At 52.0% G+C, this 15333-nt stretch overlaps 1 protein-coding gene and 1 long non-coding RNA gene across 2 annotated transcripts; one reads left to right on the forward strand and one right to left on the reverse strand.

Annotated features, from left to right (window-relative positions):
• Positions 1–1206: 1206 nt before the first annotated feature.
• LOC135327899 (uncharacterized) lies at positions 1207–2135 on the reverse strand. Its single transcript, XR_010388465.1, has 2 exons — positions 1897–2135; positions 1207–1451 (listed from the first exon to the last, which is right to left on the reverse strand). It is a non-coding gene; the product is annotated as an uncharacterized LOC135327899 (long non-coding RNA).
• Positions 2136–5063: 2928 nt separating this feature from the next.
• Positions 5064–14407, forward strand: DLL1 (delta like canonical Notch ligand 1). Its single transcript, XM_026117216.2, has 11 exons — positions 5064–6431; positions 6677–6991; positions 7126–7186; positions 7466–7723; positions 10158–10218; positions 10692–10822; positions 10963–11132; positions 11287–11503; positions 12254–13046; positions 13163–13277; positions 13697–14407. Exons 1-11 carry the CDS (start codon positions 6372–6374, stop codon positions 13700–13702), a joined length of 2187 nt encoding a protein of 728 aa, XP_025973001.2. The 5' UTR covers positions 5064–6371; the 3' UTR covers positions 13703–14407.
• Positions 14408–15333: the final 926 nt, after the last annotated feature.

The following is a 15333-nucleotide window of genomic DNA, read 5'->3' on the forward strand; positions in this document are numbered from 1 at the left end:
GGCCTCTCCAGGTGTGCGACCCACTTCCACCCTGCAGGCAACAGGTGGAGACCTGAGCAACTTCACATATTTTCAGCGGGGAAAAGAGGCACTTTGGGGAGCTGATGGAAGGATTAGATCAGATGTTATTGCTGGTGAAAAATTAAACAGAGCAGTGCTCTGGGGAGCGCAGATTAATATATTTGGTGACTCCGCATACACAAAGCCTCACCATTGTAGCCATGTCTGAATGCCTGTGAATAGGACGGAGCATATGTGGCCTGTCACCGCAGGTGCCCACATCTGTTCATCTGCGGGCAGATGCTCTCAGAAAAGAGAGCATTTCCAAAAGCACAGGCCCGCCCCATCCATACCCATCCTCTTTTTCATAATCACCTTCTGCAAAGTAGTTTCTGCCCCTTTCTTCTCTCCCCCCCCCCCCCCCCCCCACACACACACATCTGAGGTTCAGAGAGATGCAGAATGAAAGAAAAACAAGGCAAATCGGAGGTGGCTCAGAAAGCCCTGGAAACATACTATCAAACAACACCCCCCCTCCAAAGTTAATTTCCAGCAGGTTTTGCACTGCAGCAAGCACACAATACACAAGATGTGCACACCGTGCAAGCGGGGCTGCAGGCCACAGGGGACCAGAAAAACCCTTCATGCATGAAGTGCAGTACAGTACAGCAGCACGCTGTGTTGGCAGTCATAGGGAAAGAGTGGTCTGTGCAGATACCATTAGGAGTTCATTCTGGCTCAAGACTATGAGTAATTAAACCGGGGAACAGGGAAGAGGAGTTTTCCCTATAGAAACTGGTGAAGACAGGCAGTGTTGCTACTGAAGTTGGATGTCAACAGAGGGACTATTCCCAGCCATCCAGCAAAATCTCCCAGCTGGAGTGCAGAACATTTTTCTGAGAAATGCTGTAACAGATGTTTTTTCCTCATGTACACAAATTTAGCCAAGTCACCCCCTCTCTGCTCTGTGACACCCGCACCGAGGCAAGCCATGGGGTTATGCCGGGCTCCTGACGGGATGGATGGGCTGCTGGAGCATAGGATAATTCTTAGGATGACAAATTGTTTCAGGTTGGAAACGATCTCAGAAGGTCACCTAGTCCAAACGCAATCAGTGGTTTCTAGTGGAGGTAAGATCGTGAGTGTCTTGGGGAAACGAGTTTGGAGCTAAAAGGGGAGGGAAGAAGCCAACAGCACACGCACGCACACGAGTGGCCAATTTTATCCACGGCAGTTCCTCACAAGCAAAATCACGTCGGAAACAAGCCAGGGAATAAACCCAAACAAACAACTAGCGCAGAGGAGGAGGAGGGGGAGGGAGCGCTAGTTTTCTCCTCGTGTGCCATCAGTAAAACACATATAGCGGCCACTTTCAGATTTGCCCAGGGAAGGCTTGGAGAGCAGCTGGCTGCGGTAATCTCATCGGGAGACAAAGGAATGCCCCGTCGGTCCTAGGATCACAGGTAAACACACAAGCATTGTTATGAAAATGAGGGGCTAGGATAGGGCCGGAGCAGATGATTTGCGATTTGAAAAAGGGGGATGGGGGGGAGGGAAGGCCCAGAGCTGCTTATCTATCATCTGGCCTCTCTGTGTGCCAGCTGAGCCACGCGACTGCCCTTTCTTATTCTAATCAGCACATGCCTTTGCAACTTTGGGCTAACCTACACGCTAAACTCCTTAATCCGCTCCCCGCTCCCCGCACACGGGAAGCGCACGGGAGCCCCCCCGGGGCTGCGCCCCCGCACCTCCCGCCCCTGCCCACCCACCGGGACGGCGGCGGGGCGCCGTGCGGGGCACCGGGCCACGCTCCTCCCGGTGTCCGGCGCCCGGTGCGCTGCCTGCCCCCCCCCGCCCCCCGCGGGCCGTGCCGGAGGGGTAGCGGCCCACACATACCTCCGCGGGGCTGCGGGCCTCATTACAATAGTACGCACACCCGGCTGCACATAGCTCCACACGCACCGCGCCGGCCGCCGCCGCCCCGTCCGCCATATGCCCGGCGCCCTCCGTCCCGGGAAGAAACCGGGGTCGCCGCCAGGGCCCGGAGCGCGCTGCCCTAATTAACGGCCCCCTTTGAAGTGGCTTTTTCCCATAATCTGGCTCGTTTGGGAAGAGAAGCTGCGGCGGGCCGGGCGGGCGCTGCCGGCTCCCGAGCGGCGGCACGGCACATGCTTGCCCGGGCCGCGACGGCGACGGGACCCTCCGGGGGCAGCGGGGCTGCGCCAGGCGGGAGCACCGCGCCCCCCGGGCGGCGGGGGGGCCCCGGCCTGGCGCGGCCCCGACGGCGCGGGCGGCTCGGCGCGGTGCCGGGCGGCCCCGGGCGCGGAGCTGGCGGCCCGCGGCGGTGCGCGGGCGCGGGGGCGGCGCGGGGGGCCGCGGGCGAGCGCGGTGCGGAGACACGCGGTTGGGAGCGAAAAAGCGCCATTTGGTTAGGAGCAGATGGCTGGCTAGGGGGCTGATCGCGTCTAAAGGCGTGTCATCCCCCTTCAGCGAGAATCCCTAAGGGCTCCCCTTGTCTTCAAAATCAATGAAAATTAAAGTGCAGAGAATGGATGAATAGTTAGACCTCGAGTCCCTCCTTTGTTCGCCTCAGCTACTGGTGGGCAGGAGTTAAACTACAACAGCCTCCTATAGAAACACTTAAGTTAAACAGTCTCCCCGTTAGCCCAGCATCTGAAAGAGAGAGGGAGAGGGGGGAAAGAAGCAGAAAAAGGAGCTTTCTGCTTGATTTCCCCAATACAGAATCGCGTGGCATAAATTAAACCGGAGAAGAATGAGCGCCGTGGGCAGGATCCTGCCGGATCTCACGGCGCCTTTCAGTCACGCTCAGCAGCGGTAATCGAGAAATCTGTGCCACGTCAATTTAACAAATACCCGGTACCGAAAGGGAGTTGTTAAGGATTTGGGGCAAGTTTTTTCGGGTCCTCCCTCCCCCCTACAAGGTTAAAGCCCTCGCGCGTGTAACTTTTTATTTCCAGTTTTTTAAGCAAGGGGATGCTAATGGACCAACTTTCTCTCTCTCGTAGATTAGAAGATCCGCGGTGATATGTCACTTCTCACCTCCACCGACGGGCGACCCCCAAATTTCAATGCAGGGGGCAGACATTGCCCCCCCCTCCCGCCCCACTTGCTTGGTAAACTCTCTGCGAAGTGATCCCCCTCCCCGGCCTGGGGATAACGCCGCGGCAAAGTTTCCGAAGCAGCGGCAAGCCACTTGAAAAGATGTTGACGCTAGGTGGCAAAAGTAATTTACAGTTCAAGCCGGCGTGGCTGGTCGGTGCGCTGGTTAGCGCGCCCACAGGCTCCTGGTTAAGAGGCAGGGCAGCGCGGGGGCGGATTTTCGCCTCGGCTCGCGGCCGGGGCAGCCCTCCCTGCCTGCCGCCCCCGGGGAGCGGGGCGCAGCCCGGGCGCCTTCCCAGCGCCTCCGCAAGGCGCCCGCGGCATCGCTGCTCCTGGGTTCGCCCAGATACGGCTCTGGGGCGAAAACAAGCATTCCTGCACATTTACGCTTTTGCCTAAGCGTCGAGGACGGCTGGGGGGGGGGGGGGGGGCGGGGAGGGGGGTGGAGAGAGGCGTACCTGAATATCGAGCTCTCGTTCGACCACAATTATATTTAAAGGCCATGCGCGCAGGGCGGTAAAATGTTGCAAAAATCTGCCTGCTTATTTAAGTGCCAAGGGTACCTGCCTGCGTCTGGGGTGGCTGCCACAAACGCCCAGTAAATGAACGTGCACAGCTACAGTCCTGTAGCAGTCAAGAGGAGCTGGGCTGAATGAACTCATTAGTGATTTTCTTTTAATTAGTATTACCCCATGCTTTTACTTTAAGAAGTCTTTAAGATTTTTTTTCAGCGCATTGTAAGATAATTTGTGATCAAGACATCTGCTTCAATGAAAGTCACATTTTGCCATGCAAATGCACGTTTCAACCCAATAAAGTCGCCATAATAAGGCTTTTAGTACGGCATACCTACAGTGAGGTTATTGTAGCCAAATCCTCTCCTTTCGCACACAAGCTTAATCTGTGCTGAAATGAGCTGTTACAATTAAAATGACATTTACAGAGACAGTTACACCTTGCATCCTAATGAATCCGCCTGCGCCTACCGAAGGTGTTTAACAGAGGGCCCGAACAAAGTGGAAAACCCCGCTTCGAGTGACATGCCAGAGTCACCCGCAAACTTTTATCCTCCGCTTCCATCCATCATTAAGAAACTGCTCAAACGGTAATCATCTCTTACCCCTCTTTCACCACACCAGTAAACTCCTTTCCATGTTTTTAAGATCAAAATAAAAGTTCTAGTGTCTGATGGATATGTAAAAAAGTAATAAGGTGAGGGCTGGTGTAAAGTTTTTTTTTTTTTTGGAGGGGGGAAGTGCTGGAAGGGATTTCTTTAAAAAATGTGCGGACATTGTTGTAGAGGCAGTAGCGTGCGCCGAGGGGAGCTCTTTCTCTCCCTCTCATTGTGCAGCGAGCAGGTGCTGTCTACATTACCATACAGCTGAGAGCACAAAGAGCCAACTGATTCAGCCCTCACACAATAACAAACGGCCTTAATGACAGCCACGCGAACGACACACACCAAACTCACTTTTTACTAAGCTGAAGGAGGGGGGGGAAAAAAAGGAGAGAGAGAGAGGGAGAGGGAGAGGTTGTTGGTGATGATGATAATAATCATACAGGGGTGTAGGACCCGGGCGGAGCGGGCAGCTCGGCGCTGCCGTGCAGAGGTGGGTGCGCGGTGACCCTCCGCAGGCGCGGCCGCCCGCGCACCGCTCCGCACCGCGCCAGTCACGGTCCCGGTCCTGGCGCCGGCGGGAGCCCGGCCAGAGCCGGCAGCCCGGCACCTCCGCCGGCCGGATCGCGGCGGGGCTGCGAGCGGAGCCACAGGAAGAGCAAGCGGCGGGCTCGGCTCGCACAAATTCATCCGTGACTCCCCCTCCTCCCCCGCCGCCGCCGCCGCCGCCGCCGCCGCCTCCTCCTCCTCCTCCTCCTCCTCCTCCTCCTCCTCCGCCGCCGCCGCCGCCGCCGCCGCCGCCGCCCTGCCCGCCCGTCATCCCGGTCACGCCAGGGGAAATATGGTGTGAATTTAAAGGGATCAGCTTTCCCTTGTTGTGGGGAGCCGGCTCGCCCCCACCCCCGTCCCTTTAAAGCTGCAGATCCCCCTGGAAATGGTCGCGATCAGCAAGTTACTTTCTGGGGGCGCGGCGGTGCTTTGCACGTTTCGAGAGGCGATCGCGGCTCGCAGCCGCCGGGGTCGGTTTCTCGCCGGAGCGCGTTGCGCTGCCTCTCTGCGGGGCAGAGGGGGTGTCACCCTCTCCCCGGAGCAGAAGGGGGATTCTTGCGGTTACCAAATTTGCAGGAATGTAAATGAGCACGTTTTGTGAGCGCGGAGGGGAGGGGAGGAGGGTTGCACATTTTACAGCTCACTGACCATTTGGCGATCCATTGAGAGGAGGGTTTGGAAAAGTGGCTCCTTTGTGACAGCTCCAGCCAGATTGGGGGGCTGCTCATTTGCATCTCATTAGGCATGCGGGCGGCCGGCGGGATATAAGGGAGGCAGGCGCCCGAGGAGAGGCAGATCCTCAGCGCTTCACACTCAGAGAGAGCCGCCGAGGCTGGGCGCCGCGCAGCCCCCCCGCAGGAGCACACCCGGACACGCTCCGTGCGCGGCTATTGAGACACGAGCTTATTTTTGTTGGCTGGGATTCCTCTGAAAACAAAAGTAAGTCCACAGCGACGACACACAGCTGTGCTTCTTTTGAAAAAAAAAAAAAGTAAAGAAAAGGGGATCAAGGCTCCAACGTGACCTGCAAGCCGCTGCTGCCGTTTGACACCTATCAGCCCCGACGTGCGCAGGGCGTGCGGAGCCGCGCGGAGCCGCGCAGAGCTGCTCCCCGCATCTCGCCGCACCGGGAATTATCGCCGCCGCCGCCTCGTCCGCCGCTTCGTCTGCAGGGATTTCCAGATCGCTGATTTTTAATCTTCCTTGGGAAGCCTTTTCTCTGCCTCTATTGGGAATTAAGTTGTTTTTTGTTTTTATTTTTATTTTTCCTGGCGAAAAGGAGGATCACCGTGGATTGGGAAAGAAAAAGAGTTTAGCCGATAATCTTAACCTTTTTTTTTTCTTTTTGCCATCCAAAAGAGCTGTCAGTCACGGAGAGGCTGCACCTAGAGACATCGACAGGGGGAAAAAAAATCAGAGACACCCCCGAAAGAAGGAAACCGTGACACTAACTCTTCCAGCTCTGCTGGCACAAGCGGCTTTGGCCGCTTAAATTTTTCCTTCCCCCGAGAGACACTTTCCCCTTTCCCCTCGGAAGAGAGACAAGGGGGAGGCAAGCGAGGGCACCAGAGCCTGCCCCTCCAAAATGGGAGGCCGGTTCCTGCTGACGCTCGCCCTCCTCTCGGTGCTGCTGTGCCGCTGCCAGGTGAGTACCCGGGGGCTCCCGCGGCCGCCGCCCCCCCGGCGCCGCGGAGACGTGCAGGGGTCCCCTGCGCGCGTACGAGCGCGCACCGGCCCCGCGGAGGTGCGGGGGCCTATAGGCGGCCCGCTGCAGGGGGGCAGCGCGGTGCGAGGGGGAGGCCGGCGGGGCCGGGGGGCGGCCGGGCAGCGGGGCTGCTCCGCAGGGCTGACGGCCGCGGGGTGTGCGCCCCGACCCCTGCCCCCCTGCAGGTCGGCTGTTCCGGGGTCTTCGAGCTGAAGCTGCAGGAGTTTGTCAATAAGAAGGGGCTGCTGGGCAACCGCAACTGCTGCCGCGGGGGCGGCCCCGGCGGCGCCGGGCTGCAGCAGTGCGACTGCAAGACCTTCTTCCGCGTGTGCCTCAAGCACTACCAGGCCAGCGTGTCCCCCGAGCCGCCCTGCACCTACGGCAGCGCCATCACCCCCGTGCTCGGCGCCAACTCCTTCAGCGTCCCCGACGGCGCGGGCGGCGCCGACCCCGCCGCCTTCAGCAACCCCATCCGCTTCCCCTTCGGCTTCACCTGGCCCGTAAGTGGGGGGCGGCGGGCGGTGGTGGCGGGGCCCGGCCAGAAGACCCCGCTGGGGCCGGGCCGGGGCTGCCCCCTGCCCCTGCCGGCCCTCACGGCCCGCCGGCCGGCGGTCTCTGCTCCTTCTCTCCCCAGGGCACCTTCTCGCTCATCATCGAAGCGCTGCACACCGACTCGCCGGACGACCTCACCACAGGTAACTGTCTCAAAACGGGCCCTTTCCCAGAATAACCCCCGCCCTGCCGCTCTGCCATCCCGCTTCATCCCTCTCTCTGCGTTGCACAGCGCAATCCCTGTCCCCATCCCTGCTCCTTCTCGGGAGACCATGGAAAGACACCAACCTGTTGGCACACGGCCCTAGTGATCCTGCCTCTGCAGTTGCCCTCCCACCGCAGACCCCTGCCTTGAGTGTCTTCCTCTGCCACTGCCTGCTGCAGGTCCCCTAATCCTGCTTCTCTGCTCCATCTCCTCACAGAAAACCCTGACCGCCTCATCAGCCGCCTGGCCACGCAGAGGCACTTGGCTGTGGGCGAAGAGTGGTCCCAGGACCTGCACAGCAGCGGCCGCACTGACCTCAAGTACTCCTACCGCTTCGTGTGTGACGAGCACTACTATGGAGAAGGCTGCTCTGTCTTCTGCCGCCCCCGGGACGATGCCTTTGGTCACTTCACCTGCGGGGAGCGTGGTGAGAAAGTCTGCAACCCGGGCTGGAAAGGCCAGTACTGCACTGAGCGTGAGTGTCAACTTCTTGTCTCCCCAGGCATCATTTCAGCTGTGCCCATGGGGCTCGCTGGGAAGTGTTGCTCTGATGTGAGCCCCCACAAGAGAGGGGGAACCGAGTTAGGCTACGTGGAGGTCTGGTGCTGCGTATGGGCCTTACTGGTATGGGGGTCAGGAGGTCCTCAGAGTTACCATAGAAAGTTAACAGCCCCATCTCGAGCTAATAAAATGACAATGTCAATGTTACACTCTCACTTCTTTGCTGTAATTGTCAAACTTGATAGCAAAATGTTCAACATCTGCTTGAGGATGTATTAAAATATATCAGGTCTAGTTCTTACACCTTGCCCCACCCCTCCCACCATGGTGCATCAGTATCATGAACTGAGGGGTACATGGCTTCAGGAAAGGAAGCTAGGCTTTGGCAACATCCATGCATCTGTCCGAATGGCAGGCTTGTTATGGTCTGATGTCTTGCTACCTTGTATTGAAACAAGTACTGGGAGATCCCAGATATGCTTCTGGGCAGTAGGCTGTATGTTTCTCGTTTGTGGTACTCATAAACCTGCCACTGACAGATACTCTTGCACCTGAAACCGCAGGAACATTCACTTTCTTCCCCATCTCACTTCTATGATGTTCCCTTGATGATTACTACTAATAAAGTAGCAAGGGACGTGAATTTTAGAGTAAACCTGAGCTTGAAGTTGTTTGGGAATGTGGTGTGTTGATACAGCAGGAAAAGATGGAATAGTGAGCAGATAAGAGGAGGGTAGTCCGAGATGTCAGATACATCCAGTTTTGTACAAGATCATCACCCTTTGTAGGTACATAGCAATGCGCATGCAAACACACACACAGAGATCCTACTGTAGCATGTGATGGCATTCTCTGTTTGTGTGTATATGCACATCTGCAGTGGGCTGGCAGATGACTTACCTACCGTGTGAGGGCTGCTCTCCCATCATCAAAGGGCCAGGGAGGTAGGGAGAAAACTGTTGCAATGTGAAAAGCAGCCTCTCTGTTTTTTGTTTTTGTTTTTAAAACCAGCCTACGCTGTGGTCACAGACAGACTGCTATCAGACAGGCCCATGTTGATTATTCACACTGTTAGTGACCGCTAAGATGCTTTTAACAGTTCATGGTACAATGCTGCACAATAAACAGCAGGCAAAGAGGCTTGCATTTCCTTTGACAGTGTTTTAAATAGGAACTACAACCTTTCCCATGATCAAAAGTGCCTATCCCGATTGTGTCAAGGGGTGGGGGAAAAGGAAGCATTTTGATAATGAACTCTTTCGAGGCTGTCAGCACTTTGGGATGCCTATGCATTGCTTCTCTTCCCATAGCAAAGCAGAATGTTTTCTATCTTTCCTGACTCGTTATGTATGCTGTTCACTCTTCCTTCTGTCTTGGAAAAACAGTTTATAACAACAGCACAGACCTAGGCAATAGGGACATGTTTGTGTGTGTGTGCAAAAAGAGTGTTTTCCTGTTAGCAAGCAGAGTTCCCAGTCCCAGATTGCTTCCCGTCTACTTGCCCTCAGCTCCATTCTTTCCAACTTTGAGGCGATCTGATTATCAGTGCTGATTCTTTCTTTTTCTTTTTCTTTTTCTTTTTTTTTTTCCCCCTTCCCCTCTCATGCCATTGTTTCTGGCTGGCTTTGTTGAATTAAAACTTTGCAGTGCCTGCTTAATGAGTTCCATAACCAGGCGAAGTAATGAGCAGAAGTCCCTTTTTTCCTTCCCTCATCCTCCCTCCTGCTGGCCCGCTTACCTCTTTACCATGTCTGTACCCACCCGCCCCTTTTCGGAGTGGGGCGGGAGCGAAAAGGGGGGAAGGAGGGAGGAAGAACTTTAGACTTATTTATTTGAATAAGAAAAAAAGTTTTTGCAGCGAAATCACGCGCGTGCCATAGATTAGCTGTGGGCAGGGATAGGCTGCGCGGGAGCCGGCCGCGGCCCCATTGGCTCCGGGGCTGGGGGTATTGTTGCAGTGGGGCAGCTGCTGGGAGAGAATAGACAATAGAGCAGCTGTCTTGCACTGGCACCCTGCACACCAGCTGTCCACTCTTATCTACACACACACTTTCGGGGGATATTAAGAGGTGGAGCTGTGTGCATAGAATTGGAAAAAAGGACTTCTGACCCTCACTGGGAAGGGAAGGGGGGTGGGGGGCTGTGGGGAAGGGAGCAATTGTGAGCCCTCTTTTGTCTGTGTGCAACTGTATTAAGAAGAATGCTCATCCCTGGTGATAAGTAAAGTGCCCAGTTACTAGGCAAGATCAATACTCCTGCAGACTTTGGAGATTAACTCAGCTGCTGTTAACTGCCTGGACCCAGCAAAAGAGGCTCACTCCCTGCCCACAAGGTGCTCTCAGAATTGTGCTTTTAGAAGGAGGCGTTTGGTCCTGGTGCTTATCTCTCCCTGCTTGATTCGTTCACAGCAATTTGTTTGCCTGGATGTGACGAGCAACATGGCTTTTGCGATAAACCTGGGGAATGCAAGTAAGTTTTCCACTCCCCTTCTGCTCCCTTCTTTAATGTTGATGCTCTGGTGTTAAATAAGCCATTGGTCATTCAAGGGTCAGTTTAAGTGCCTTTCTTCATATTAGATGGTAATTTGAGAAATCCAGGTAATGCCAGATCAAAGTATTAATCTACAAGTCAAACATCAGTGCCATTAATATTTACCTAATGAGTTTACAGTACCATGTGTAAGGGTTAGCTGTCTGTTATTAGAGTAAACAAATTAACTACCTGGAACCATGGCACTACCTAAGGAAGTGGAAGAAATAGCTGGGGCTGATGAAAGCTGATGCGACAGTTGGACTTGGTGACTTTCTCTCATGAAGGATCACTGAAGGCTTTTAGGAAACTTAATCCCTGGCATCAGTGTGTTTGCAGAGTTTGCGATAGGGTTTCCAACTGTGAGATATCTAAATCTGACAAGACTTTCCTGTTGGCTTTCTTTTTTTCAGATGCAGAGTGGGTTGGCAGGGACGATATTGTGACGAGTGCATCCGATACCCAGGCTGCCTTCATGGTACCTGTCAGCAACCGTGGCAGTGCAACTGCCAGGAAGGCTGGGGTGGCCTTTTCTGTAACCAGGGTAAGTGCTCAGGCCCTGCCTGAGCGTGTGTTTTAGAACACAGAAAACAAGCAGCTATTTCCAGCTCATCTGCGCTCTGCTAGCCTTGTAAAGTAGCAAGCGTCTTGATGGATCTCTCTTTTCAAAAAAATCTTTTACAGACCTTAACTACTGCACCCACCACAAGCCATGCAAAAATGGTGCCACATGCACCAACACTGGCCAGGGGAGCTACACTTGTTCTTGCCGACCTGGGTACACAGGTTCCATCTGTGAGATTGAAATCAATGAATGTGACGCCAACCCTTGCAAGAACGGTGGAAGCTGCACTGTAAGTTTGAGTTGCTTGTGCCATGTGAAACCCCAAAGGAGGAGGAAATGTCAGTTGCACTGATTTTCCAAAATCCTTTTTGGGGTTTTGTGGCAACTTCAGTTAAATATTTCAAGCAAACAAACAAACAAAAATTCTTTTTTCTTCCCAACAGGATCTTGAGAACAGCTATTCCTGTACCTGCCCCCCAGGCTTCTACGGTAAAAACTGTGAGCTGAGTGCAATGACTTGTGCTGACGGACCATGCTTCAATGGCGGGAGGTGCACCGACAACCCTGATGGGGGATACAGCTGCCGCTGCCCACTAGGTTATTCTGGGTTCAACTGTGAAAAGAAAATTGATTACTGCAGTTCCAGCCCTTGTGCTAACGGTAAGGCCAAACATGCAAAGGTGACCTTTTAAAAGGAGACTGTCCAGTTACTTAGGCTTCTGATTTGGAGTTCATATTAAGACCCAGTTATAAATCATGGCCTGTGTCATGTCAATAGTTGACTTGGCGGAGGAATTGTGCTTAAAAAGTAATGGCACGATATAGCTCACTGCTACAAATAGCATTTTCTTAAGGGGTGACTGTGGCCAGGTCACTTGGCCTGACGCCTCTTGCATAAACATGTGGAGGCTTTCTTCCAAGTGGTTTGTAAAAGCTCTTTGAGGTCTGTGGATGGGAAATACCTTACAAATCCTAAATATTGTTACTTATAATCTTGTGGTAGTAATCATCTCGTTTTGATAAAACTAGTGAAGACTTTCCTTAGTATGGTCCTCCACATTCATTGCCACTGTAGCTCTGCAGCATGAGACTGTGATGTGATTGATACTCAGGTGGACTAGCTTTATTGTCCAAGCCAAGTGACATGTCAAAAAACTAATAGGATGGTGAAAGAAAAGCAAATATCACTAAGAAAAATCTCCCTTTAAAAAAAAGCATACTTTTTTATGGTGGAACAGACCTAGCAAAGATCGAAACCTTTCTCAAAAGGGAATGTTTTCTCAAATGCTGATTGTGATGATCACCTGGAGAACATCACTTGGGGTGTCCTGGGCATTCGAAGCAGAAGCTCCGAGGTTGGGCAGCCCGACTGTACACCTCTCAGTGCTTGTCCCATTTAATGTGTTGCAGGAGCCCAGTGTGTTGATCTTGGGAATTCTTACATATGCCAGTGCCAGGCTGGCTTTACTGGAAGACACTGTGACGATAATGTGGACGATTGCGCCTCCTTTCCGTGTGTCAATGGAGGAACCTGCCAGGACGGAATTAATGACTATTCCTGCACCTGCCCCCCAGGATACAACGGGAAGAACTGCAGTACCCCAGTGAGCAGATGTGAACACAACCCTTGTCACAACGGGGCAACGTGCCACGAAAGAAACAACCGCTATGTGTGTGAGTGTGCCCGGGGGTATGGCGGACTCAACTGCCAGTTTTTGCTCCCCGAGCAGCCTCAGGGACCAGTAATTGTCGACTTCACTGAGAAGTACACAGAAGGCCAGAACGCCCAGTTCCCCTGGATCGCGGTGTGTGCTGGGATTATTCTGGTCCTGATGCTATTGCTGGGGTGTGCTGCTGTTGTTGTCTGTGTCAGACTCAAAATGCAAAAGAGGCACCACCAGCCTGATGCATGTAGGAGTGAAACTGAGACCATGAACAACCTGGCAAACTGCCAGCGGGAGAAGGACATTTCCATAAGTGTCATTGGTGCCACTCAGATTAAAAACACAAACAAGAAAGTAGACTTTCACAGTGATAACTCCGATAAAAATGGCTACAAAGTTAGATACCCGTCAGTGGATTACAATTTGGTGCATGAACTCAAGAATGAGGACTCTGTTAAAGAGGAGCACAGCAAATGTGAAGCCAAGTGTGAAACATATGATTCAGAGGCAGAGGAGAAAAGTGCAGTACAACTAAAGAGGTATCCTTCGTATCCAAGTGCAGGGGGAACAGCTTTACTCTGAAAGGTATATGTGTCTTGTAGGTGGTGTTAGCAGCAGCCATCTGATTTGTGTTGTCTTTTTTTGTCTTCAATAGTGATACTTCTGAAAGAAAACGACCAGATTCAGTATACTCCACTTCAAAGGACACAAAGTACCAGTCGGTGTATGTCATATCAGAAGAGAAAGACGAGTGCATCATAGCAACTGAGGTTAGTATATCACCTGGTGATTGTAAAAGCAGAGAAAAGTCTTGGTGCGCGATCCTCATCTAACACACGTGAGGGCAGCTAAGCTGTTTTTCATGATGCCACACTGATTTGTAGCTCTTGAAATCTGGTTCTCTTGAGTTTATTGCGCTGTGGAGGTTGTAAAAACCTGTGCTTTATTAAGACAACCTTGGTCATGCAAGCCACTTGCTTCAGCGGGTGTCACAGGTACAGTGACTCTTGCTGACAAGGATACAATTATGGTACAGTCATGATCTACTGGCTTGCCCCTTAGTATGCTTAACATGGAGTCTGTTCTTGCCTGACATGGAGATAAGACTCCTGGCCCTCTTGAGCCTTACAGCCATATTTTTTCTTCCTATTAATCTCTGCTGGTCTCTGCTCTTGTTTTCTCTGAACAGGTGTAAAACGGAAGTGATATGGCAAAGCTGTTGTTCAGAACAATTTCAAAGGAGACGTGCCCCAATGAATGCTGCTGAAAGAGGAATGGGAGATAGATTCCTTCACTGACTGCTGCTGAGAAACTAAATTCAGGCTTGAGCTGGTTCTCTACTGAAGTTAGCAAAGTGACTGCAAAATAAAGAAACAAGATGGACACTAGGCAAGGGTCTGTGTTCAAGGATTACTGTTGCACTGCCTTTTACGAATTTTATCATTGCACTATGGTCAGTTGCTTTTCTATATATATTTAAATGAATGGACTTACTTACTACATAAGAAGCATGCACTGCCTGAAGTGTATATTTTGGATTCTTATGAGCCAGTCTTTTCTTGAATTAGAGACACAAACACTGCCTTTATTGTCTTTTTTGATACTAAAATGTGTTTTTACTAGGTGAGAAAAAGTGTGTTATTTTTTTGAATCTGTAAAAATATTTTCATGATAATTGTAAAGCTTGAGTATTTTGTGATGTTCATTTTTTATAATTTAAATTTTTTGGTAAATATGTAAAAAGGCACTTCGGGTCTATGTGACTATATTTTTTTGTATATAAATGTATTTATGGAATATTGTGCAAATGTTATTTGAGGGTTTTTTTTACTGTTTTGTTAATGAAGAAATTCATTTTAAAAATATTTTTCCAAAATAAATATTATTAATGATAACCAAAGTGCTATGTTTATTCCATAACCCATGACAAATGCACTGAACCTTACAACCAAGCATCTAGCAGGCTTCTGTGGGCTGACTGGGAGGCGGGGTGGGACTGAGATCTATCACAAAGAGTAGAGAATAAGTTCTGTGTGGACCCCTCCTTTCCTCCTAACTTTCTGAACTTTTGACCCTGTGGTTGTGCTCACTCTTACCTCAAAGGTGAACTTCTGTCAAAACCTTGAATAATGTTTGTTCAGTCACGTTGGACTGTGTATGTATAAACAGATACGGCATCTCTTCCCAAGAAAGAGCAGTGCAAGTGTGCTCCGTTTCAGTGCAGACACGGGGCCTGTTGTGACACAACTCTTCACTTCTTGCAATCTCCAACCCTTGCCTGGAGTTTGGGGCACCCCAGGCATGTCAGAGACAGCAACCCGGCCTCAGCTCCTTTATACCGACCACGGGAAGTGAGCTGCCCCCTCAGACCGGTCTGGAGGGGGCACTTCCCACCCAGGAAGGGTGATGCTGAGCTAATTGAATGTCACAACTCTCCTGAGTGTGACACCTGTCTAAAGTACCGGTTGTATCATTGCTTTTGACTATGCCCTTAGTGCCTGCTGCCATCATGCCAGAGTGATGTGTGGTCCCTTCCCTTGGCTTGGCCCTGAATGCTCAGGCAGTTTCCCCTGTTTGGTTTGCCCTAACTAGCTCTCCTGCAAGTTGTCCTGTGTGTTAGTTAACAGAGTCTTTTCAGAAACATGCAAAGTGTTTTTCCACTGCGGGGGAAAAAAAAAGAAAATCTAAGAAAATATTTCCTTCCTGATCCATTAAAGCTGAACCCACCCTGTTCATTGTGGGCCATTCTTGGAGCTGATGAAAATATTCTGCTCCCATTCACTCCAGTGGAGTTGGATTCTACCCTGAAAGCAAAGAATGGGATAC

Source organism: Dromaius novaehollandiae, chromosome 3 (assembly GCF_036370855.1).
Source record: "Dromaius novaehollandiae isolate bDroNov1 chromosome 3, bDroNov1.hap1, whole genome shotgun sequence".
Taxonomy (NCBI): Eukaryota; Metazoa; Chordata; class Aves; order Casuariiformes; family Dromaiidae; genus Dromaius; species Dromaius novaehollandiae.

Bases quoted from the DNA above. Each gene is read 5' to 3' on its own strand.
- DLL1 (XM_026117216.2), top strand. From the start codon at position 6,372: ATGGGAGGCCGGTTCCTGCTGACGCTCGCCCTCCTCTCGGTGCTGCTG. The intron at 10,823-10,962 runs GTAAGTGCTCAG...AATCTTTTACAG, and splicing joins TGGCCTTTTCTGTAACCAGG to ACCTTAACTACTGCACCCAC. The intron at 11,133-11,286 runs GTAAGTTTGAGT...TCTTCCCAACAG, and splicing joins AGAACGGTGGAAGCTGCACT to GATCTTGAGAACAGCTATTC.